This window comes from Caloenas nicobarica, chromosome 4, assembly GCF_036013445.1.
Source record: "Caloenas nicobarica isolate bCalNic1 chromosome 4, bCalNic1.hap1, whole genome shotgun sequence".
In the NCBI taxonomy this organism is placed as follows: domain Eukaryota; kingdom Metazoa; phylum Chordata; class Aves; order Columbiformes; family Columbidae; genus Caloenas; species Caloenas nicobarica.
In genome coordinates this window covers 7,808,733-7,835,331 of record NC_088248.1, presented here as the reverse complement: position 1 = coordinate 7,835,331, position 26,599 = coordinate 7,808,733, and the positions used below count along the sequence as shown (strand labels likewise).

Here is a 26,599-nt window from a genome sequence, read left to right as displayed (position 1 = left end):
TCTCTTTGTTTTAAATAGGAGTTTGTCTGGAGTGCATAAACCCATTACTCTATTTCTTCTGTGGTATGCTTTTTCTTACTTAGTACTTGGTTGGTTGTTTTGGGTTTGGTTGGTTGGTTTTTTTGGTAAAGGTGTATTGAGAACAGAATCTGTGGTCAGGATATGATCTCTTCATTTAGATTCATTTCAGTAGTTCGACAACAGCAATTTAGTAGATCTCAGAAGAATTGCCGTTCTTACCAGTAGACTTAGAGTCTAGGTGTGCATATTTCTTGTTACGTTCTTCAGGCTTTTTATTACTCTAATTCATGTGTCTTTTCACATCAGTGTGTATTGTACTATGTAGGCGACACATTTCAAAAGTAGTATTATCACATTGCTTTAGACAAATGAGGAAGGGTATGCATGTACTAGCACTTTTTTTTCAAATAAAGACGTATAAAGGAAGAAAACATCATCAAATACAGCTCACAAATTCTCAGACAGGTTTGCAGGCCAGCTGAGTTGTACTGAAGAGCCTTTCCACCTAATTTCAGCTGGTGAGTGGGCCAGGAGAGATTTCCAGTTCTTAAGCAAACAATTTGACGTTACTTTAGAGGGGGGTGAACAGCAAGTTGAAAGAAAGTAATTCAACCCTGGTTTGAAATGGAAATCACAGTTACATGTCTGAGAAACCACTTTTTCCCCTTCTGTCCTCGTTTATGTATTTTAGAGTAAAATTAGACTGGATTAGGTTTGGGGGCCTCTTGTGTTTCCTTATCCTTAAAATTGATTACATTCTAGTGAATGAAAAATATAGCAATCCCGACAGGCTTTCTCAGGGTGAGGTGGATATCAGCCAGCTGGTGTAGACAAAGTTATGCATCTCACAAAAGCGAAACCTACTTCAGAACAGAAGCCTCCAGGCTGTTTTTATGTTACAAACAAGAAAAGCTGGGGCCTCCAGCCACATTATTTTTAGTTGATTAATTCTGGGCATGAAGGTATATGCCTCCAGGGCACAGAGCACGCCGGTAAGGAGAAGCATGATTTCAACTACCTTGACTCATTTGATATGGACTCTGGTGGGTGATACATTTCCAGACCCATTCTGAAGTAGGTTTTATGAGTTTGCATTGACAGATTTGAGACATTTCACACCTTCCCACAGCATCTTCTCCACAGTCTATCCCTTTCAGGGAAAAGTTTCAAGGGGATGTTCTGAGGATGGTTTCCACAATGCCTCTTGCATTTTTTTCTTGTGTGAGAGTGCAGTGTGGTCTTCATTGCCATTTCAATTGGGAATCATGGGTTGTGTTTTACATAGGCCAACCATCCTGCTCTACTCTGCACTAGTGTGGCCTCACCTGGAGCACTGTGTGCAGTTCTGCGTGCCACAGTATAAAAACTAGTGAGTGTCCAGAAGAGGGCTACGAAGTTGGCAAAGGGATTGGAGAAGAAGCCATCTGAGGAGCGGCTGAAGTCACTTGGTTTGTTCAGCCTGGAGAAGAGGAGACTAAGAGATCTCATTGTGATTACAGCTTCCCGAAGGGTAGACGCTGATCTCTTCTCTTTAGTGACCAATGACAGAACCTGAGGGAATGGCAGGAAGGTGTGACAGGGGAGGTTTAGGTTGACATTAGGAAAAGGTTTTTCACCCAGAGGGTGCTGGACACTGGAACAGGCTCCCCAGGGAGGTGTCACAGCCCCAAGCCTGACAGTGTTCAAGAAGAGACTGAACAACACCCTCAAACACATGGTGTGAACCATGAGGTGGTCATATGCAGGCACAGGAGTTGGACTCGATGATCCTTGTGGGTCCCTTCCAACTCAGGACATTCTATGATTCTATGATTCTAGGCACTAGGAGGTTTTAGAATGTGTTGTGGTTTAGTGATTTCAGTCCCTCTGTCCCCGAGTGGTGATTTCTCAAGAATTCATTACTGCAGAAAGACAAGGCATGACATAAAATCAGATGTGCTATAGACAAGGTTGTTCTTTAAATGGGAAAAAGCACTGGTGAGGCCACACGTGGAGTTCTGTGTCCAGTTGGGGGCTCCTCAGTACAGGAGAGACATGGACATATTGGAGTTAGTCTAATGAAAGGCCTCAGAGATCAGGAACTGAAGCATCTCTCTTATGAGGAAAGGCTGAGAGATGAGGCTGTTCAGCCTAGACAAGAGAAGGCTTGTGGGGAATCTCCTCAATGTGGACAAACACCTGAAGGGAAGGATGGATGGACCAAGTGCTTTTCAGCGGTGCCCAGTGACAGGACCAGAGGCAATAGGCACAAACTGAAACACAAGAGGTTCCCTCTGAACATCAGGAAACAGGTTTTTTACTGCGAGGGTGACTGAATACTGACACAATTTGCCCAGGGAGGCTGTGAAGTCTCCATCCTTGGAGACACTTAAAAGCCATCGAGACATGTTCCTGGGCATTCAGCTCCAGGTAGCCCTGCTTGAGCAGGGAGAGTTGGAACAGATGATCTCCAGAGGTGCTTTCCAACCTTGACCATTCTGTGATTCTGTGAAAGAAAAAAAACATAACGCTATCTCAATTTGAAAGCTAAATGATATGCAGAAGGAGATTTGTTTCTGCAGCCTGACACCTTCGCTGTCAGTGCTATTAAGACAGAGACAACATGAGTTGAGAAAGACATGAACCATGGCCTGATGAATGTAGAAATATGTGAGATTAAGGATCTAGTTTTATAGCTTCTTTCATTTTACCGAGTTGAAAAGTAGTCTGATTGAAATTATTGCATCAGATGACACTGTTGAATGTCTGATTTTCCCTTGCATACATTACTCCTAGAACAGCAATGTAACTGCAGCCTTTTAAAGGACAGCTACTCTTTTTGTTCATCTCCAAAACACTAACATGTATGGCTGAAACACCCTCATCCAGCATTTTGTCCTCCAGTTTTAATATATGCTTTGATGAATAAATAAATAAAAGTAAATAAATGGAAGGAAAGTAATTAACCATACTCCCAGTGCCAGAAATGAGACTGTTGGTATGAATAGGAATATGACTAGGTGACAGCCTGAGGTTTTCACTTTTTCCAAAGAAAATAAGATAATTCTTTTGTCCCATTTTGCAGTCACCTTTTTGTTACAGTAGCAGCTCTCTGCATTCATAACACTGATGTGTAAACCTATGAGGAAAGTGCACGCTCGGGACTTCAACCCTTTGATTAGACACATAAGCCCCTGAAGTGTCAGCCAACAGCAGCTGTTTTAAAATGAAGGGAACAGAATCAAACTCATTTGGGGTGTGGGGATGAGGAGAAACAAGTGCATATTTGTTGGTCCCTTCTGCTTCACTTTGTCAACTGGCAGTTTTCTTCAAGTGCCTTTTAGCTCAATCCTTTAGGACACTTACACCTAATCTCAAATCAGCTTCAAATCCTGAGCACTCATACATCAAACGCCGGTGCTACTACATCAGCCTTAAAGCTGTACAAAGGAGCCTTGAAAAAGGGCTGGCTCAAATGGCTATTTAATTTCCTGTGAGTTTAATGGTACCCAACACTTTCTGTGGCTTGGAAAATACCTCACTAGAGTTTCACTAGAACCTCGCTGGTTTTGTTTTATATATTGAAATAGATCAACTCTTGATGAAATAAAAATGTAATTGATGATCCCGTTACCTAATTTAGAAATAAAATGGAGCTTGCTTTCATGGAGAATTGGAGTTTTTATATCTATGATTAAAATACAACTGTGGAAGTAAGGAAAAGTCCTTTCTTAATGGAAGGCTTTTATGGAAGATTGGAAGATACATGTTGTTGCATTTGGAACAAGCCTCATCTTAACTCCTCCATCACTTTTGAGTAGAGGGTTGGTTCATCACGTCTACTAAGTTTGAATACTGTAGGAAAATTGTCCACTGAGTTTCTGATATGAATTACTATTTCTAATCTGATTACTATACTAGTTATTGTATTTAGCTTTTCCGCATTTTAATACATTTACATAGCCCTTTGCTGTAGGCTTTTTCAAATCTTTTTTTGGATATTATTTTAACGTGCTTTGCCACCCCAGAAATGCAACGCAGTTGTGTACATGAGGGTTACCAAAGATGAGTACTGTGAAATGGAGGCATACTTCTGCAGAGGGTTTTACATAATCAGCCATCACCCCCAGTTGTTTTACAAAAAAGCCCAGCCATTGCTTTATCATTTTAGCTAAAATAAATAACATCTTTATTTTTCTGGGAAATAAAAACTAGGAAATGTCTTTAAGAGTTTGTTTGTTTGGGGTTTTATTTTTGGTACAGGTTTTTTTGTCTGATTGGTTTTTGTTGTTTTTGTTTGTTTGTGGGTTTTTTTGTTTGATTGGGGGAGTTGTTTTAAAATTTTTGTGGAAAAAAAGAAGTTTGTAAATAATTGTTATTTGTTGAATGACTTATGAAAATTATTTATGACTCCTTGAACTGTTGAAGAATATATACGTTAGTCATTAAACATACCCAAAATTTAGGTCATTGATGTAATGCTGAAAATTTTTAAGTCTTTTAAATCTTCTTTTCAGCCAGTACTATAAGAGTGAAAAATGAACAAGTAAGGTATATTTAAAAATTAAAAAGTTGCCTATTCTTCCAAACTCTTCCATTTGTGGAATGGGCCCTTCTCATTTTATTTCATTATCTGCCTTCCATATGAAAACAGAAGCACAAATGTCAAAATTGTTTAAGATAAGCCTTTCTTGTATTATTTCTAAGTTGTAAAGAAGAGGAAAGCACTTGCAGTCTTGCTGGGAAGCCTATGCTTTTAAGCTTAATTGGCCAACTTTCCAGCATCAGAAGTCACAGTTCTGTTTTCTGTTTAGTTTGACACCTGTGTATTTCCGCCACCTTCAGTAGATTTATTTCTTATCTATACAGGAGTTAGAGTTAACCCATGTAAACTGATGAAATAAGGCATTTTAGTGCCCAAGTGCGGGATACATTTTCACAGAGTCTTTAAATTTTGTTTATGAGACAATAAGGGAAATACTGTTAATATACTCCATCATCTCTTTCTTAACCCCATCTTTTGTTTTGTTTTATTTTGTTTTGTTTTATTTTGTTTTGTTTTATTTTGTATTGTTTTGTTTTGTTTTGTTTTATTTTGTTTAGGGTGAACCTGGTTTGCCTGGCGTATCAGGAGAGAAGGGAGAAGCAGGGCTTAAGGTTGGTATTGAAAATGGATTAAAAACAGAAGCACATGGTACGTGAGTGCATGTATAGATGACAGTCATGTTTTCCATCTGTGGTTTATATTCTGGCTGGCTTTTAATGATCTGTTCCCTCCAGTGATCAGTGCTGTAAGAGGCTTTACACATTTCACTGTGAAGAAGCGTATTCTTCTGCTGTACATGTATAATTCCAGACAGTGGCACTGATGCGTATGCATCCACTGCCAAATGAACGCAAAACGTCTGCAAGTGTTTGGGAATTTGGGGACCTTTTTAGAAAGGCTTTGTTTATGTGACTTACAATGTGTTTCAGGCTTCTTTTCAAGAGCTACTGTGGTCAATCCTTTGACAAATGTCAGGGTTAAGTCTTGAGGGCTGATCCTGCTATTATGGAAGTTAGCAACAAGTCTCATTAGGAGCATGCCTCGGCCTGTACGTGTTACATCAGAATGTCTCTTGGCACTTATTTTATTGTTAAATAATTTGTTCTGCTGTTTTAATATTGAACGAGTGAAATAGAACATAAAGCTTAGGAGAACTTCATTTAAGAGAAAGCTTGACATGTCTAAGATGACAGGATCTGTGGGCCTCTTGGAATGGGTAATGCTAAATTCTAATCCCATCAGCTGTGAGCGTGCGTCTTTGGAGCACATGTGCTCCTCAGCTGATTCTGTGCATCACACTGCTGCTGACAGACACAGGGCATGCTCTTTACATTTACTGACTGGCTGCTTGTCCATCAGGAATAAACACAAACCACTGGGGAGTGTGACCTTTTCTTACTTTGTATACAGAAAAAGCCAAATTATGGCAGTTGATGCTTAATTTGTATTCACAGCCGTAGTCTTTGGGTTGCCTAGCGACCGCCAGCCATCAAAAGGGGCAAAAATGAGCCAGAGTGCAGTTTTGAGCCAGAAATACAGAGATGAGTTGTCAGGGTCACACTGGTGTGCAAAAGTGCATTTGCCATTGAGGCAGTTTCTCAAGCAAGTTATAATTTTAAAAAATAATGGCTATAAGACATCTTTTTGTTACAGACAATGTAAGGAGCATCGAAGGCTCTTTGCTCTGAACCAATTATGAATTGGTTCAAGACATTTAAGGCTTTTTCTCTCTCCTGAGGAGCCTTCTAAGCCATTAAAAGAATCATAAAACTTTCCTCTCACATTCAGCCTTTGGATTTTTCTTTCATTCATTCCCAAAATAAGGAGAACCAAATGTAGGAGTCACCTAGGTCCTGGCAGGCCACTTCACAAAGATATATGCTTGTTTTCAGGGCTTAATCTAGGAAAAGAGGGGAAAAAAGTCTTTACATGCAAATTATTACTCTTTTAACATTATATTTAAGATATGTTGTCTGTTGAGTCGTATTGAATTTATGTATTCTAGTGTTTATTTAAGATTTTCTTGTTTGATTTTATCATCTGAGACAATGTCATCAATAGTGACATATATGTTAGTAATTTACATACTGATGATAGCAATACTATCACTGATTTTCGCTTGTATTAGTAACTTATGACTTCTTTGCTCCAATTATTTTCATCAGGGTGACCCCGGAGAAAGAGGAGAAAAGGTGAGACATGCTTCACTTCCTTTCTAGTGGTGGTTCTGTTCTGGAGAATTGCTTTGAGAATTGCCGATGCACTGATTCAGAGTTCAAAAATAAATAAATGCAGCTACTACCTTTAAATTGAGTGACATTGTGCAGCCTTTACTAGTGTCAAATAATACCTACTAATGGAAGTTACTGATCTGCAATTACTGCAGTGGGATTAATCACAGGGAGCAGTGGTCATGTGTTAAAGGCTGCACAGTTCAGCAACTGTGCAAGTAGTCCTAATTGTGAACAGGCTCAGAAAAAGATGAGCCTGTCTGAATCAGCGAAAGGTCCACACATTTCTCATAACTTGGTTTCAATGTTCCGTCACCTGTGCAGAGTAAAACAATTAGATAACAGAGTGGTAACTACATCGATAAACGATATATGGGTTACCAGCTCTGCACGTAGTAAAAGTGTAGTCCTGTGTTCTTGCTTGGGTCAGTTTAAGTAAGAGCAAGAGAACCTGCCCCAATGATCTTAGACTATAGACTGTCTGGAAAGGCACTGGCAGCATAAATGATACACTAACGGTGCTCAGATTTGCAGTGAGTTAGTGAAGGGTTCCTTCTCTGACATCCACAGTCATGCCAGGACAAGATGTGGGGGCAGAACAAGCTCCACATGGCAAAACAGGGTGTAATTCTGCTCTTCCAGGGAAAGGGGCCAGTAGGAGCACCCGTATGAGAGAGAGTACACACTGAGTGAGAGCCGAGCTTCTGCATCTGTACAAGGGCAGCTTCAGAAACGATGTAAGCCTGATTTTGAGTAGGAATCTGTACATAGACTCATCTTCTGTCAGTACAGAGACATGTTTTTTAAAAGTAAGTTGCTTATATTCAAGAGCAATTTGCTCTTGAGAAATGTTTGCCCATGTCTGCAGTTGCAATTGAATTTCACTTCCAAATCTGTGTAAATCCATGTAATAGCAGCTGCAAATATGCTTTGCAAAGGCAACTCATTTCACATTTTCAAAAGCACATCATAAAAATAATCCAGGGGAATCTTGAAAGCATTTATCCCACCCGTAGAAGTATGTAATTGTGAATCCCTTTTCATTAAATCATTACTTTTGTTAAAATAATATCGTTGAAGTACTTCAGTAATCCTTTGTTTTCAGATACAAAAGGAATAATTAAAAATTTTAACACATGCTGAATTTCCATTACTTAAAATCATGATATTTTTCCATTATCAGCCTTTGTCTTTTCCTAAAAAATGTAATTATAAATGCCCTCAATATGCTTTATCATGTCAAATGAAGGTGGAATGACATTCCTAACAGTTACTGTTTCATGTTTCCATGTTTCATCAAGCCCTTAATTAAAGAGCTGCTCGATTGTTCACTAGTTCCCATTGTGTCAGTGACTGTGATATATAACGTGGTCTCTGCTGTAAGTCCTCTGAATGGAATTTTACATTGAGGTTTTCAGAGCAATATGACAGATACTGAGTATTGTTATTTGAATACTACTCCTGGTTATCTGACCAAGACATACTAGAAAGTTTTGTAGCCTGCTTAGACACAACATTTATCAATATTTTTGGCATTTTAAATATTGCTCACACTCTACATGAATCTCAAGTCCCACAGAAATTTTTGGCCAACAGTGTCATCTATAATGAAGACTTTTTGGTGTAGTCAGGATATGGCTGTATTAATATACACGGAAATTGGCTCTTTTTATGGATAAATCTTTTGATATGTTTCTTTACAAAGTTGTTTTTAAAGTAGGAAATGTCCACCCAGCCGTGAAAAAGTGTTATCTGAACATCACCTTTTTTAACAATAAAAAATGCATAGAGTTTATGTAGAGGTAACTATGGTTTTGGTGGCTCCTTGCAGGAGTGGCATTCAATAAAGTTGTTCTAGTTCGTGAATCCTTCATGAAGGAGTTCAGACTCAGAGAGTATATACCATAAATTGCTTGAGAATCCTAACGAAAAAGGATTGGTATTCTGTATCTGTCACCTGTATATGATTAGCTGTATTTAGGTGACTGCCTCTGTTAGAAAAAACAACAACAAAAAAACACCATACCTACTGGTAATTAAAGATATTGAATCATTATGAAATGATTCCTTCATTGCTAAACCACAGTGAACTAGGGAAGACGGTAGATTATACTGACAGAACGATAGTTATTTGATAGTTTGCGGGGTTTTTTGAGGACCTGTGAAAGAGTTTAGAGTTATATTGAAGACTGTATTAAGGCAACAGAAATAGTAGCTATATAATGCATGCTTCCTGACCATGTCATAGAGAGACTGATTACTTGATTAGCAAAATTAGCTTGCTAATCATGTTGGAATGCTGACTCTTCTCTGTGTGTTGTGTGCTTACATAAAAGCATTAAAATATAATGTGTATTTTAATTATAGGGTGATGCTGGAGAAAATGGACCAAAGGGTGACACAGGAGAAAAGGTACATTACTTATTAGTAGAGAATAAAATGTGTGGTTTAGGTATGCGTATAACCAGCTAAGGAAAATAATAATTCGATCAAAAGAAAAATGCATTTTAAAATGTTTTGGTTTTGTATAAATGTTGAATAATTTGACTGAGTTCATTTCTATGAACAGCAGAAGAAATGTCATTGTTCTGTCCAGTTAAGCATAAAATTTCTGACCTGATACAACAGCAGCTTTATTGCAGGATACATCAGCATGTCTCTAATTAGCGCTCCTCTCTGCTGAAATTTGCATCATACAGAAACTTCAGCTGCAACATGCCAGTCTGTTGTAACTAGGTCTGTTGAGTTATAGCCATTTCTGATATATCCTTTTACGTTTCACCTTCTGTGTTCCACTCAAAGAAAGGACCAAACCAATATGTGAGAGAAAATATGATAGGTAACTTCCCTTCAAATTGCCAGCTGGACAACTGAGAGCTGAAGATAAAAAAACTACATTGAAAGTTTTTTTGCCAATTGCACCAGCAATAACCTTACTTGATACCTTGTTAGTTCATTGTTGCAAAGTACCAATGTATTGTAGAAGTCACTAAAGGGTAGACATTGTCAAAATTTTATTTTACTTAGTTTTGATTTATTTTATGTGAGACTCTTACTGTATCAAATAAATAAAAATAAATTTAACTTGGAGTTTTTAAATGTGCTTTACTTAGACAAGTCACAGTCTTTAGCAGTCAGAGCAAAGCCTGTGTTGCACAGAAAGGTCAGTCATAATGATCTCTTCTGGCCATCACTTTGGAACTCATATGCTTCTCAAAATATTCATTTCAGTGACTACACTTGGGCAGAAGCATAACAATTTGTAATTACTTAACCAACTCACTTCACTTAGTGCAAGGAGAAATTTATGATGGATGTATCAGCCTGGTAAGGAATGCATACAAATCTCTCAGGTCCTATCATTTGGATACAGTAAAGCCATGTTTTTAAGAGCACAAGAATTTTACAGGCCATATTCTAAAATCTGTAATTAAAGATAGATATTAGATCTAGGATTAGTCAAGTTATTTGATTCCCAGAGTTCATTTAAATAATCCTTCATCTGCAATCATGCTTTTATTAACCCAGATGAAAGTCTTAAGAACTCTACTTAGTTACTTACACAATGTATGCTGGTAACATCATCTTGTTCCACTTTTATGTGACTCAAGAATATAATCTCTGAGCAAGTATGAGATTGTTGTTCAGATAGATAGTCCTGCAGCAAGCAAATGCGAAGTTTATAATCTCTCTGGGAAGCCTAGTGCAGCTTCACTTCTTGTTTTTCTACTTCAACAACTGTGAGAGCAAATTTGCATCCACTAGAATGTCCGTGCTGCACTGTGGTCCACAGGGCACACACTGCCCTGCTTGGGATTTTAAGAAAAGATAAAGGTCTCTCTCTTTTGCAGTGGGAAATCCATCATCCCCAAGTATAATGTTTTAAATATTTCTGTGTGAGCTGTCAACAGTTTGGTAGTCTAGTTTGGATCAACTTGTGGAAAATATAGGTCATCAGGAGATTTCTTATATTACTGTATCTGAATAAATTTTACTAAACTTGCTGAACTTCATAATACAGAAGTCTCCCATCTCTTCCAGATTTCATATAAGTTTCAGAAGTGAGATGGTGACGTGGGAATATATTCTGTGTGGAGTGAGTTGCTTTAAGCATAACAAGCTAGAATCCACTGCATGAAGTTTTACAACAGAGTGAGCAGAACTGTGACTTAGTTGACTTTCATTATTTTTCCTCCGTTTTTCCTGCCTGCAAGACCATCTGCCGCCCAGGAAAAAAAAAAAAACAAAAACAGATCTTATAGGAGAGCTGCAGCTTAAAGTTTCTGATAGATGGCTCTGCAAACAGCACTTTGTAGGGAGCTTAGGGGGGTGTTTTTTGATAGATAATTTAGGAGTGAACATTAAACTCGGTGTCGTTACATTTGTACTACTTAACAAGGATTGTATTCTTTCCTGCTCTTCAGTATAGGGGGAAGTTTTTGCTGTATGATCGTTACGTATAATTCCAGCATGAATTTGCTCAGCAATCACTAATCATATAAGTGTTAGAGGAAACCAAAATTATAATTGCAGCCATGTTTAATTAATATGTTCACAAGATTTTTTTCTGTATTTTTTTATTTGTATTTTTTTCTGTATTGTGTCTGCACTTTCTCTAATGGCATCCTGATCATCTTGAGGAGGCAGTTAAACTTACCTTGACTACAAACCCTGCTATAACAATGCATTTCAAAGTACCTCAGTAGCATTCCTTCTATGTTTTCCACTGGCTGCTTTATATTGGGCAGATTAACATAAAAAACTATGCCTGTTGTCTTCAAAGCAGCAGATGAAATTGAGTTCCAGCAAATTTCACAGGCAGCCTTTTTGATGCATTATGCTTGTACATATCTTCTGTTATAGTTTTTCCCTCTGTGCCTTGTACTTGGGTAGCTCTGAAAAGCTTGGGGCACATGTTACATTATGGAATTTCACTACCAGATGAGTTCTGAAAACTTTTGTCAGCTGAACACCTGTGGGGAGGAGTGCGAGACCTATTAAGGCTCAGTTTTTAAAGACTGTTTTTAAGAGAGGTGCTGGAAGTATTGTTCAGAGATGAGAAAAAGCTACTACCCATCCAGTTCTCAGATGTCCCACCACATGCACATACAAACCCTTCCTGCTCCGTAAACAAGCTGTTAATTTTATGTAAGTAAATGCAGAGACCATTGCACTAGATCGTAATGCTACGCATCTGTTTAAGAGATTTAATTCATAGTTCATAAAACTTAAAAACATTTCCTTAAAAGCTTAAATAATGTTTCGGTGAGATAAATTCTAAATTTTTATTTGTATGGTGAGAGGGAGAGATCAGGTGACAACAGTTTCAGACTTGGTTGAGAAATGGGTTCCTGTTTGTGCAGTTAATGTAGCTTTGTTTTCTGAACTTTGGTACCCAGTGGCTCTCAGAAATACAGACTTGAAGTCCTAGTTCTTGACCAGTGACTTAAGAAAGAAACCACCTTTGTTGGGTTGTCCCACTTTGAAGACAGTGTCAATGCCAGACTTGAGTTCTTGCCTCTGCTCTTCTACTGTAGCCTTGATTCCTAGAAACTACCGAGTATTTTCATTCCATGTGCATGTTCCCCTGCCAGTTTCTTCATTTCCAAACTGTCTGACTCATCAGAGAACTCAGAACTTGGTGTACCATATTTTTTCTTTAATCCCATATTAATTTTCTTTCTTGCGTGAAGATGGATTATAAATACTTTCTGTCTTATCTTTCCCATATCCATCATTATCTTTTAAAATGCTTAACTGCTGAATGTCTCTTACCAGTTGCTTTGCCACTTTATAGCTATAAAAAGTCATCAAAGCTTTGCAGTTGTACATGCTTGTAAGGGATATCAGCAGTATCACTCATGCATGTCTATCAAAATGAGGCAGCTCAGGTTTCCAGACATGAATCAACCCTTCATAAAACTGATTTTTGGTTTTTTCTTCACACAAGAGTGAGCTGCAGTAACTGTGTAGAGGAAATCTATTCCAATTCTTCAGTGAGCATATTACCTCATACCATTTAATTTATGGGACTATTACCAAAAAGACCCTATACCCAAGCCAACTTTAAAACTATAGCATTCCTCCAGCTTCACTAAACCATCAGGAATGGGTATCCCCCCTTTGTGTTTTAATACAAAGAATATTAAACATTTAAATTCTGCTTAAACATCTTCAGAGTGGATTACAGTACTGTCTCCTATGATACCTATGTAAATCACTAGCAGGCAGTTAGGGAGTCTGAAGTTGCTGCTGTGCAGCAACTTGTTACTTTCAGTGAACAATCCAGATTTATTTTGAATAATGAATAATGAGACAGTTCTTCAAATATAAGCACTCTAGCCATCTTCAACAGCATGTAATCTGACTAGTAAACTTTTCATTAATTTAGTTTTTTTCATTTTTGTTTGGTGTGTCATTTAAGGGAAAAAAATGCAGTAAGTGAGTATCCAAGAATTTTAAGGATCCCATGGCAATTGTACAAAACTGTGAGCTAAAAGCTTCCTTGGCCAGGTCACTCACTGATGCTCTGTGCTTGTGCATATCACCACCTGTCAAATCCAGTCAGCCCAGCAAAACACAGGCAAATGGTTTTAAATGGTAGATGCCTCCTCAGAACAGAGACCTTTCCTGAATACGTAAATTACTATAGCTCTCTCGTCCAGTAAAGTATAACACTGAACTGCATTAAACTATCAGTTTAAATACGCTGAACTGCTGTGGAAATAGAGCTATGACCTGTCCTGATGGTAATAAGCACATAGGTCACTGGAGGTAACCTTCATTAGCACAGAAATCTTTGTCACTTGAGACCTGACTCTTGCCCTCTGTAGAATTAGGTCAAAAAGATTGCTCATAATCTTTGTAAATGGCAGTAAATTATTTTTAATGTATATCGGCAATTTAGAAATGTCAATGTCCCATCTTCTGGCTTTATGAAGTGCATTTATACAAAATCTGCAATTATTCCGTCTAAATTATTAGTTGTGAAATTTGAGGTTAACTATTATGCTGTTTGGATGAGTAAAAAGAAATCTCTGTGCATGTTCTTGAAAACAATACTGTTCCTTTTCTGAACCACACTGATTTAATTCATTGGGTAAACTCCCATGTAGCAGCACAGATAACAGGTAATCTTACTGTACAGTTATTTTGCTATACTCTTGCATGTTTTGTTTTATTTGTTTCCTGAAAAACTGTATATGTAATAAATGTGGTTGTTTCTTGTGAATTTTGTGTTAGGGTGACCCTGGTTCTTCTGCTGCAGGAATTAAGGTAATTCACTTTTAAAACAGTCGTACAGGGAGAAGAGCGGTGGTTTGTCTATGTTACTTTGTAGTGTCACGGATATTTTGAGTACCGTCAATGTCGTGGTTTTCCCCAGCGTCATTTTTAATTCATTTTGACATATTTCATATCTTTCACCTCTTTTCTTTTAGGGTGAACCCGGTGAATCTGGACGGCCTGGACAAAAGGTATGTGTTGGAAATGTTCGGTTTTCTTTTTCCTCTCCGTTGGATTTATGATAAACGATGTTACACAGATGTTATAAGTCGCACTTAGCCTTACTAGAATGAGTCCAAGGCAGTACAATTTAACAGCCCAAGGACTGTACACATTTGGTGTATGATCATTTTGTATTTTAAAAAAGCACAGGAATGATGCTACTAATTAGCATGAAAAGCAATATTAGAATAACCCACCTCCTCTTCTAGCTGCAGTGCACTTCTTGCATTGAAAGCTTACCCAACTGCAGCTGGTGAGGATAACAAAGAATGGCTCTGCTCCTTGATTGATCGCAAGTTAACCCTGCATGTTTGACTGAATATTAACCTTCAGACTATGGTACCTTATTAGATCTCATTAGGAAGACAACAAATATTGACTAGAAACCCTTTCACATATACCTGTAAGGGGAATCAAACTGTCAGAGGTATGCAGCATGTTTAGAAGGACACAGAACAGGTAATACTGCTCTGTTCTTCCTTCCAGGGGAAGAAATTCCCCTGGGTGCTGTGTAGCCCCGGCTGCTTTTGCAAGTAAAGGTCCAGCAGGAGCTGTAATGACTCTGTGCTGCATGAGGCCCTCTGAAGCTGGGGAATTTCCTCTTTGAATCCATAGTACATCAAACACAGTGAATGCTGCGCCTTCAGCTGCCTTTTATGAGAGCAGAATGCAGGTCCTGCTGGAAAAGCTGCTGAAAGGGCAAAGAGACAATGAGGGAACCAGGTTTTTACTTTGCAGTGCTTGCAAATGTGCCTTCGGCACCATTCTTGCCTCTCGTAACAGTGAAAATTACCCACTGCTGCTGGAATGGAGCAGAGTCCAGCTGAGCTAGCAGATATCCCAGACAGACAGCCAAGAGCTAAAATTCTATCTAGTGAACAGCAGTACAACCATTTTCTAATACTCAGCATCTTCTGGTGACTAAGCAAACCACCAAAACACATAAGGAAAGGGAGAGGAAAGGAAAGGGAGAGGAAAAGGAAGGGAAGGGAAGGGAAGAGAAGGAAAGGAAAGGAAAGGAAAGGAAAAGAAAGGAAAGGAAAGGAAAGGAAAGGAAAGGAAAGGAAAGGAAAGGAAAGGAAAGGAAAGGAAAGGCAAGGCCTGGTCTTTTTGTTTGAGAAATTAGAACCGTCATCAGTTCTAACAGACTAAGTAAAGACTATTATTGTTGTAAATGCAGTTCTTTGGTAAAATGTAGGTTTAATTAGGAAAGGTAATTAAAGTAGTTTAAAGCTACCTAATCCACAGAATCACTCAGCATATGCATTCTGCAGTTTATGCCCTGCTTGGGTACATATGCTCTTAAGAGCCTGTTGAGATTCACACTCTCATTAGCTGTCAAAACTGGCAGTGATTTAGGAGCAGGCTCCTGGATCTCAGTCCCCAGGCACTCAGGTTTGGCCTCTTTAGGTAACATAGATAAGTGAGAGGCATACCTAGTTCAGGCTTTCTATAATCTCAGCTTGTCGTTCACACCAAAGGGGGCTTAATGTGTTCTTTCCATTTCCCCTCACAAGCTCCCAGAACGCCACATTCATGTCCCCAGGCCAGCAGCTCCCATAGTGGGCTCACTTGGAGCAGAGTGCCACCTCCAGCCAGGTGTCCCATGTCTGCTGCTCTGCTTCCTGCTTAGCAGGGACTGGTTCACCCCACCAGAGGTTGTAGAGGACCCTTTTTTCAACTGGAGGCACATCTCTGCCCTCTATGTCATCTCGATACTTTTTCCCTTACTGTGTCCCAGTCCTTTTTTCTTCCTGTGTATTCCCTGCTTCCTTATATTTTACTTCTTCCTCATCTTCCAGTTATTCCTTACTTATCTTCTAAGGACAGACAAATATTGAGCTGCCCGCCTGAATATTATTTATATGAAATGAAGTGTGATGGTATTTCAATGGCCTGACAAGGCTGTTTTGTGCCATATGTATTCCAAAGGTGATAGAATGACCTGCCCTGCCAACCTGAACATTATGAAACGGAGTTAGTATGCAGCCTTCATTTCTTTAAAAATCATTCTTCTTATAAATCATACTCAGATCTTTTGTATCAAGAAAGGTGCAGAAAAGAAAATATTATGCATTCATCTACACTATTAATTCTAATGAAGCATTAGTGGTTTTGTTGTGTTTCACGTTATTTAATGCATCTTTGAGGGGCATTTTAATTATTTCAGATTACTGTGACTCTTAACTGGTTTTGTTGGATCCTTTCTGCTTGTGACAAAGACCTACTGCTGCAATGCTAATAGATTTATTAGCTATAATATTCAAATGCTGTGCTGAGAAGTGAAATTTAGTGCTCTCACAATTAGATGAGAAAAGGTCACGGTAGCAGTGTGGCAACTCATGTAAGAAAGCAAAAGACAAAGGAGTAGGGGCTTGGAGCTAGCATTTTGTCAGGAATCACTGCAATGAAGGCTTTTTGAAGGATTATCCTTTTGCAAGAGTGACAACCTATGTCCTACTTAAGAAAGCGTTAGGCGACATAACAAGAAATAATAGTGTCTGCTGAAAATGGTATCCTAGCCTCTACTCTTTCATCTGATTTTATAGTTAATATTTTGAGACTAGAATCTTTCCTGTGCTTTTAGGCAATGTGAACAGTTAAAATTTTGGAGTAACTGAAATGGACAAAGAAGCTGTTACCAGATCCTTCTCTAGCATTTAGAAATCAGTCCGTTTGGTAAAGCAATTTGCAGACCCTCTTGTGTTTTTCAGTTTGTGGCAGAATGTAATTTTGTCATTAGCGCTTCAAGTCTATTCAAGACTACTGCCTCAAAGAACTGGCACAGGGTACTGTAGTGTGATGAAAACCTATACCATGTATACGTGTGCCTGTATATGTATGTACAAACGTGTATATGTGAGCATATGAATGTATGTGTGTATGTATACACACACATATAAAATGTTTTAATAGCAAAACCTGTATGAATCAGCCCAAACCACAGAATTGAAGTCTGGATTTCTGTAAAGCTCAGGAGTGTATAAAATCTGGAATACAGTTCAACTCATTATAAAGGTAAAAGTTGGATTCAGAGTTCAGACCAGCGCTTCCACAAAGTTCAGGGAACATTCAGATCCAAGGTGCTGGTTAGAATCCATCTCTGTATTAAAATAAAATCTCCAGCCTTTAAAATAATGTTTTCTTCACATGTTATTGCTTTTTTTTTTCTGTTCATCATTTTTATTTCCCTAGACAACATCTTTCCATTTAGCTGATATCTCAAAATGACCATTTGTACCAATGTTATCATTCTTGTATTAGATTTCTATCAACTTCATTTCAAAATTAATACATGCAGTTTTCAATTCCTGTTCCAAAATTACCCTTGCAAATGCAGTACCGTAGGTCTTTTTATTGCAATTTTAAATAAGCAGAACATTTCTGGGTAAAGAAATAGAAGGTTACATTCCAAATATCCTTCATGACACCATATATATTCACCAGTAAATACTGAGCACTGAAATGATGCTATGGATAGCTCTGTAAAAACGACAACTCAGTTGTAATTAGGCAGTCCTGCTTGAATTGTGCAATTTAAACCAAGCTCTTCTGAATTGTCTTGTAGCTAAATCAGACAATTACACAGCACAATATCTAGCAGAGAGTTGAAAATGGAACAGAATTAAACATCTGTCATAAGTATGGAACTGAAATGGCAGCGTGTAAAATGAACCAGTGCTGCTTGTTCTCTTCTCTTTTGGTGAAAGCTAATGTGAATTCATTTTTAGCTTTCCTGATGTGGATTTTCAACCTGGGTGTTATCTTCACATCCAGGGTTCTTAGAAGATATTTAAGCTCTTAACATGACTCTTACTAATTGTACATTTAAGTCATTCATTTTGAAAATATCAGTCCTGCTTGAACTGACTAGCGGTCATCTATGCTCTTTTATCTTGCTGCAGAATATACAGGGGTGCTCACCGGAGAGTAACCGTAACTGAATAATGTCTGTAATATTATGTAATTCTCCCGTATAGGGTGAACCAGGTCTCCCTGGCCTTCCTGGACTCCCTGGGATAAAGGTAAATAAACCATAGTCTCTGTTGTACTGGGGGGATACCACATAGAGGTGGGGACTGAAAAAGTGTGGCTAAAATGGGTTTACTGTACTTGTACTATATCTTCTTCTGAATCTCTGGTATTGAGCTGTGGATTGGCACAGAAAGGTTTTGCATGGAAAATTGGTCAAATGTCTATGAGTAAGCAAACAGTACTTCTTACATTAAAATGTGAAGTAGAACATTGCATACTAGTGCTTTGAAAATAATCTAATATACTGGGGTTTTATATCTTTGTTTAATGGAAGAGGTTAGTCATCAAATTTCAGTTGTTTTCCAGTTTGATGGGTGATTTCCAGTAGCAATGGTCTACTGAATTTACTAAGCCTCCAGACAGAGAACTACATTAATTATACACAGGCTGTGGGGAACTGGCTCTGTCAACAAAAATATCTGTGCTCCATTACACAGCAGTGATTTCCACTGACAAGTCAAAATGTTTTAATAAGATTCTATTCAGTATTAGCTACAGTCCTTGACCTAATACCTGGTTTAGTCCTTGGCTTCCGGTTTGTCTGGGATCTTTAGGTAAGTTGATACAAAAGACATGTGGTTGGTTTAGCTCTAGCGTAAGTGGTTGCACTGGGAGTTGCAGATGCTTGCAGAGTTTGAACTGTAAACGTATAATGCTGCAGAAAGCAAGTGGATTCAGGTATCCTGAGTGCAGACTAGAGTGGTTGCTTCTCATGGCAAAGACTATTCTTTCAGAGAACAAATTATTTTTGAAACTTTTTCTTTGCATTCCAGCTTGGGCCTGTGTATACCTACGCAGATAGTTTATATCATTTCTCCAATAAGAAGGGGGATAAGCCAGAGGCCAAAGTCTTGTGCATTTGGTAGGATTCAGGATTTATCTCATGGAATGTAACATTTGCAGTGATTTTTCTCGAGGGACCTGTGAATTGCCACAGCATCTAAGCATAATGTCCCTTCTGTGTTACTTGTGAATTATGGAAAGAATTGAAAGTGTGTATTAAAGTTTGTATGTTGAAATACCTAAAAATACAGTTCCCAGGGATGTTGTTCATTTTCTGCAAGAATGAACCCTATATTGACTAGTGAGGAGCATGTAGGAGCAGAGTCTTTCTTGTGATGGAACTGTATTTTTGTAAGGAGCTTTGACAGCAATTCCTATTCTGTTTAAATGTGAGCAAAGAGGTAGCTCAGTTGGAGGTCAGTGCCAGCGGCCTGAGGGCACTTGCTGAAACCAGCTGGGGTTATGGCTTGGCTTTGGGGATTCCATGTTCCTGCAGATCATGCATGCCCATGCATATTATCAGCAAGTGAAAAAATAGTCTAAATTGGAGTGTCTGCTCTGTGAAAATTATTACTGATAAGCTTTATTTGTTGGTGGTAAGAATGGCTCAGAAGGACAGCTTTCAGATTCACCGAAAAGGCAAAATGTGAAGTGGAAAATAGATGAAATGTGGTAGTTTCGCCCAGTGAAAATTTTTTTCAGAATTCAGTGGATACAGTGGAAAAACAGTACAGTTGCCTGCAGAAGAAAATTGAATAGTTTGGTCAAAAAAAAATCCTTTAGCAGAATGCTAGCTTCTATTAAAAATCTAGGCCAGAGGCAGACAAGTGGTGTTTCAGTGAAGAAATTCCATCTAGTGCAAATTCTGCATTGAGGTGGCTAGATGCACCCTAGATGGCGACAGGCAATCCAGCAGAACATGCACAGGAGAGAGCGAAGCAGATCTGGTCACATCAGGCTTGCAGGATGAGTCCTGTTTGATTCAAGACATTTGTAAACTCTGATTAAGGAGCCTAAAGAAAAGAGGCTAGATTTTTCTGTCACAGAGACTATGTCTGTGGCATGAGAAGTGGTAGCAGAAACCAGAGAATGCTGGAGTTAGGAATATGGGCACTCATCAGCAAAGAAAAAACAAGAGTTTAGCCCCTTTTCTTACCTTCTGGTTTAGCAAAGCTTTATGTATCACCATGGTGAAGTCATCTCATCAGTTTCCAAGGACCACCTCAGTCACATCTTATGGAGAAACAAATTTCCAGTTAAGTGATGTTGATTGAAAGCTACTTTGAAACAGCATTGACTGGATGAGAAACTTGAGCATGGATGAAACCCAGGTGTCTTGACTTGCAATATCTGTTAGTGCTATCATGGTGTTACCACACAAAATTGAAAGGAATCTTATCTGGAGCAATGACTTTCTTTTTTTTTTTTTCTTTTTCCTCCGATTATTCTATGTTGTTTGCTACATTTTTTCAGGGCTTCTGGGATCAGTTCCCTTGAGGACTTCATAAAACTCTGTAAGATATGTCTTTGCTATTCTATCTTAATAGCAATACACAGTGGTGGCATAATGAAACAGACATAGTACAAACCTCACACAATGTCATTACAACATAGAGGAACTTTTTGCAGCATGTAAGAAGTTTCCTTAAGGGAAGTTTTTCCTCGCACTTAAATGGATTACAGACTTCCCATGTATTTTTGTGCCTGTGTCAGCATGGATTTTGCAGGCTATTCCCAAACTTTGTGAGATGGACATCTGGCAACTCAAGCTAAGTGCTAGCAGGGGTATGTAGGAGAAAGCGATGGGGTTCAATTCAAGGCAGTAGCCATTTAATCTCTTTACCAATATGAAAAACTAAATCTTCTTGTATTGCTGGTATTACTTTGATATTACTCTTCCGCAGTATTGTTCTCTTCAGTTTCTGTTCAATTATGCAGACGTGCACATGGACACTCAAAAGTCTTCTATACAATTTTCTGCTGAAGTCCCTTGCAGCTAAAAAGCTTTAGGGTTCTCACCACACTTTTTAATTTTCTTCAGTCTTATATAATTGAAATTACAGAGTGTTCTCCAAGTTTGTGTCTTCTTATGATGTTCTAGAAATTAATATATTCTATTTTCTGGCTTTTGCCTTGGGTTATTGGTAAAACACATTTCCCAAGCAGTTCTGAACGGTTAGCCCTAGGTGGCAAGTGCATCTGAAATGCATTTTCCTGTAGGTGAATGGATATAGCTTAAACCTGTGTTCAACTGGCCAAGTAGTCAAGGAACAGGGACGATGTATTTTCTGGGAATTAGATGAATAAATAGCAGAAGTTCATAGCCATTTTATATACAATAATTCAGATCGCATAGGTGATTTCAAACGAACAAGCTAGTAGTTTGAGAATCATGTTTACAGAGCTTTTATGTTCTAAGCAGCTTTGGAATTGTTGGGTGTTTATGGACTAATGCATACAGGCAACTTCGAGACAGCTAAGGAGAAAGAGGCAAGAGAAGACTCCATGTTGCCTAATCTTGGAAGAATTTCCTTTAGTATCTTCTAGTACTTCCATTTAAAGAAAAGATCAAGGTACAAGGATATTCTATGCATAAGAGACTCCTGGATGTAGTTATTTTGGTCTTAAATATTTACTCTTTAACGTGTAAGGAATTGAAGTCTCCTTTTCTTTAAATCTGTTAGTAGAGCTGCAACTTTGCTTTCTTGTGAATGTATCTCTCCACAGTGGCAGGCTGTATTAGGAAATGTTTTAGGTAACTGCACATACATAGCACTCTTCACAAATGCTGAAGCAGCCTGTAAAAACATAAATGCCATGCCAGGCAGTGGACCATATCTTTCCAGCTACATCTCATCTTTCTTCTTGTGGTTGAAGACACTTCCTAAGGCATCCGGTCCAGTAAGCTTGAACATGTAGCCAAACTACTTAAAGGATTAATAAATAGTAATCACTGGGAAAGTTTCAGCTTCTTATAATGCCATTTCAACTAATTAATCAGTGTATATTCCTGGGAACCTATTAGAGCTTGATTGAATGTGATACTGGGGTCTGAATGAACAGCAACATTGGACGGACATGCAAGTATCTTATATGAATTCAGAGTATGCAGCAGGGTCCTTTATTACTTACTTTTCTAGACCCATTCACTGTGCACATGCGAATGTTTTCAGAGTTCTTCCTGTTCTTTTTCGTTCTCTCCTCGTTGTCAGTGCCGTAGAGGAAACACAAGCACAGTCAGTTATTTCCAAGGCAGTGAGGAAGCTGTCTGTGACATGCTGGAGAAACATTTCTCAAGCACCTGTTGCTCTTTAGGAATGGCTGTAAACTTAATGAGCCCAGAATGTGTTCCACCATGTCACTCAGGAAGCAAGTAAGGCACCTAAACACAGAATATTAACTCATCACTCTGTTATCCCCCACCTGATGCCAAGCAGACACAGAATACTTTCTGTGAAACAAGCTTCAGATATCTGTTTTTTCTCATAACTTTGATGGGATGATACGTACAAAGCAGCACTCACTCACTGTGATGGAAATCATGCATACCCTTGTTCCCTATAATGTCAAACTTCTCTAAAATCCATTGTGTTGTGTTTTGTGGCATTTGGGCAGTACAGTCCTCAGCTTCATCACTGCAGTGAGAAGTCTTCACAAAACACAAGCCTCTTCTCACTAACAGCACTTCACAAAAGATCTGGCTTTTCTTTAGAGTTTCTGGCATTTCTCTCTCTGTTTTTAAAATAAAAACTGAAACAAATCTTGTGAGTGCAACAGATTTTTTATTCTATTGTATTCAAGAAAACTGCTGTTGAACGATTTGGCACAAGAAAAGAAAGGCTGCTTAGTCCTTCTGCTTTTGGGAGGCAGGGAAAGTTTTCTGTGTTTTCAAATCCACTAGATCTGGCTGATTCAATAGACTTGCTACTATGCAGCAGCTTGTATCTTTTTATACAATTACTTTGAATTGACTTCCCTGGGACTGTGCCTGAGCAAGGTTTCAGAAGAACCTGCGTAAAGATAAGGGAATATGAATCACATTTTTTTTCTTTTTATGAAAGCAAAAGCAGTTCTAATTTTCATCTGCTCTATACTTAAATTTCTTTTTTTTTTTTCTGTTCATACTCAAATACCTTATCCTGTGTCTTTCCTAGTTCCATGTAAAGACTGAAAAACTTGCTGTTCCACAGAACTTATTATTTTAGCTCTAGAAGAGTTGTGAATCCTTTCATCCACAGAGTTCTGTTACAAAAGAAGACTTTCAGAGAAAATGAAACTTAGAATTTTCAAGGTAGATGCATAGAAGTCAGTCTCCTGAAGGTGTTTAAACTCTTTAGAAAAGAGAGCAACTGTGCTGCTGAAGCTCATGTGTTAGGATGTTGCTCTTCCTCTTGTCATCTGGTAGCAAAATAAAAGAAAATCTGAAGAAAACGGCAGCTCCAAGCATTTCATTTTGCAGTCAATGCCATTCAACACCTAGAGGAAAGTTCTTCAAACTCACTTTTTCCCCTCAGGAGTTCTTAGGAAGGCTGAGCACACTTTCTTAATGCATTTTTGCTTTTCCATATTTCCATTCTTCTTCCTTTTTTTTCTTCCTTGTTAGTGACTGTTACTGGGAAACCTCCAGGGGGGTCTCTTTCAATTTTTTCCAGGCCTCAGATATTCTTTCCCAGGCTCCAGTTCATCTTTATCCCATAGATTACCAGACCCAGAACTCTTTCTAGCCTGAGCTCAGGAGCTGGAAGGGGCCAGCTGACTTTGTGATGGGCATCTCCAAATCCTACATCAGGAGATGTGCTGGACATGCTAATGGCAGCATTTGAAAATTGTGGGAATCCAGCTTCAAGCCTTGCTTTGTAGGAGCATGTTTCTCCCTGATATGCGCTTGTGTTAGCTGATATATATTTTGAAATATTTAAGTGTGAACTAGTTTCCAGCCTTTTATCACTTGCATACAGTGTTCGAAGTGTTGGTCATCTGCCTGAGTAGAGGAAAATGTGAAGTGTAGTACAGGTCAAATACTGCAAAGTAGATTATAATGATGCATGGAAACTGATCGAAAAAAGTAGGACTCAGTATCTGCATTTGGAGTGCGGGTTTTCAGAAGTAGCTCTATGCATGGGTAGATAAAAAAGATTAAAAAATTGCACAACCGTGCAACTGATTTTCAGTTTTCAATATCCAGAGTGCAAAAATTTACACAAACTTATATCTGTATGCATGTAGTTGCATAACTAGTTTTGTTTGTTCAGTCCTAGTTGTCTGGCTTCCATATGCCATGTCAGTAATCACTTGCATAGGATAGACATGTAATTTCTCAGTCCTAATTTTGAGAATTAAGGCCAGAAAATGAAATTGTCATTAACACTGGGTGGTATACATGTGTCAGGAGAGTTAACTGATGTATTCTTGAGATATATGCAGCTCTTACTAATTCATCAGAAACTGTATCCTCCAAATCATGAAAGCTCTCACTTTCTTCCCTGAAAAAGCTAAAACATAAGTAACTGAAACACAGGATGTTGTTTCCTCTAAAGCTATGATATCACTAGTTGGAAGACTAAGCTTATAAGGATCTCTTTCACAGCATGTTTTATAGCATAGTTTAATTTTTCTTTGTAAAGAAAAAAAATATTCAGTCCAAATACCAAATTTTGAACACAATCGGATAATCTAAGAGTCCCATATTCTGTTGTATTCAGAAATCAAGTATTTTGTCATTCACAAAGAAGACTTGACATCAGTAATCTGAAAGTATTTCTGTGCCTCAAGTACACAATTTTAGATGGTCAGAAATGAGTGTGTGAAATAAAGTTCTTTACCTTTTGGAGTAGCAACTAAAATTCCTTAGATTTGACATCTAACTGTTTACTAAAGGAAACAATTTGGGGCCAGACTCTTAATAATTTAGCAGTTCAGTCATTGCAAAGAATTAAAAATGAGACACTCATTACAACAAGTGTTTTTATTCTAATCCTCAAAAGTAGGTACCATGCTGACTTGAATTATAATTAGCCTTTAAGTAAGAAGTCCTTGATATGACTAATGCATGCAGAATTAATCAGAATTATTATTGGTTCTGTTAGCACCCATTCAAAGCCACATACTTTCTAAGCAGGCAGAATTTAAAAGTGATGAGAAAATTAGGCTCACTAAAAAGCAAATGTCATACAAAGTAGGGCTTGTTGTGAGGCTCCAAGGTTTTAGCCACATTATAAGGTAGTACTTTTTACTTCTTTAAATGAATCAAAAAGGCTAAACATGCATTCAGAAATTCTAAACCAGAATTGTTTTTGTAAGTTTAAAGACTGATTAGGGAGTAAAAATATTGTTTCAAATGTGACAAGTGAGCCAGACAACCTGTTTTAACTGACCATTTCTGGAGACAATTCTGAACTGATATGAAAAGCCTTAACAAAGACCTTATAAAAAGGGGTTAGGTTTTTATCAGATTTCCTTTTACCGTGCTCGTTTCCTTCTTGTGAGTTGAATACTGTAGTCCTCCTGAGCGCAAAATTCCCATGGACATCAGGCTATATATAATATAAAGTCCCTTTAATATACCCTTCACAGTGAGAAAGTATAAGGTGCCATTCTCTCTGACTCATATAGTCTGAGGCCAGCTGAGCTTCTGAGAAATTGCTTCACTGGAAGTGAATGCCACAGACACAGGCAGGGCATGAGCAAGAACAGCTTCATCAATGACTCTGGATTGCTCTGACCCAGACCTCTGAGAATTTGGCCTTCACTCTTCTCCGGAGCGGAGAAGTCGCAGCATTTTGATTAGATAGCAATTTCTGAAACAAAGTCTGAGGGCAGCAGATGGCAATTTCTGGAAAATCAACACAGGCACCAGTGAACCAAATCCAATTCATTGTAGCTTCATAGCTGCTCTCCAAATTGCCTTACATCTGGGGTGTGGGCTTTTTTTGCTACCTCTTTTTCTACATATCTCTACCTTTTCAGGATTCTTTCAGTCGAGTTAGGCAAGTAAAGGGCATCATAATGGTTTCATATTATTATAAAAATGCCTATGAGTGAGTCAGGGTAACATTTAAGACAAGCACACCTTGGTCTCTTGAAGTGAGTAAAATGAGGACCATCCTATGTCAGTGTTTCTCAGAAAGAATACTTTGGGTTCTCCCAGGGTCTGTGACTCTTGAGAAGTTTGCAGGCTGCCCCATGCCAGACGCAGGAATTTTTGGAGAACCGCTAAACCTACAGACAGAAGTTTGGAAGCTCCAAGCCTGCCCCCAAGTTGTGTGTTGGAGCATGTCAAGGTTCTCCTCCAGCCCACACAGCTAGGTTTTGGAAACCAACGGGTGGACCCACATTACCAGAAATTCTGGATGATTTGGTGTGATTTCCCAACCCAGAGCTGTGCACGTGGGACTCCTGGCCTTGGCACATTGGGACTTGCAAGTGAACACCAGAGAAAGGTGCGTGTGTCCTGGCTCCAGTCAGCCCTGGAGGTGCAGAACTGCTGTGGTCCCAGCAC

The 26,599-nt window shown here is 38.5% G+C and overlaps 1 protein-coding gene across 1 annotated transcript in view; it reads left to right on the top strand.

Moving 5' to 3' along the window:
- Positions 1–26,599, top strand: part of COL25A1 (collagen type XXV alpha 1 chain) — a 313,540-nt gene that overhangs the window by 243,737 nt on the left and 43,204 nt on the right. The window contains exons 15-20 of the mRNA XM_065633974.1: positions 5,104–5,157; positions 6,712–6,738; positions 9,145–9,189; positions 14,020–14,052; positions 14,217–14,252; positions 18,264–18,308. Of these exons, the coding sequence (XP_065490046.1) occupies positions 5,104–5,157; positions 6,712–6,738; positions 9,145–9,189; positions 14,020–14,052; positions 14,217–14,252; positions 18,264–18,308 (240 nt within the window). The remainder of the gene's footprint in view (positions 1–5,103; positions 5,158–6,711; positions 6,739–9,144; positions 9,190–14,019; positions 14,053–14,216; positions 14,253–18,263; positions 18,309–26,599) is intronic.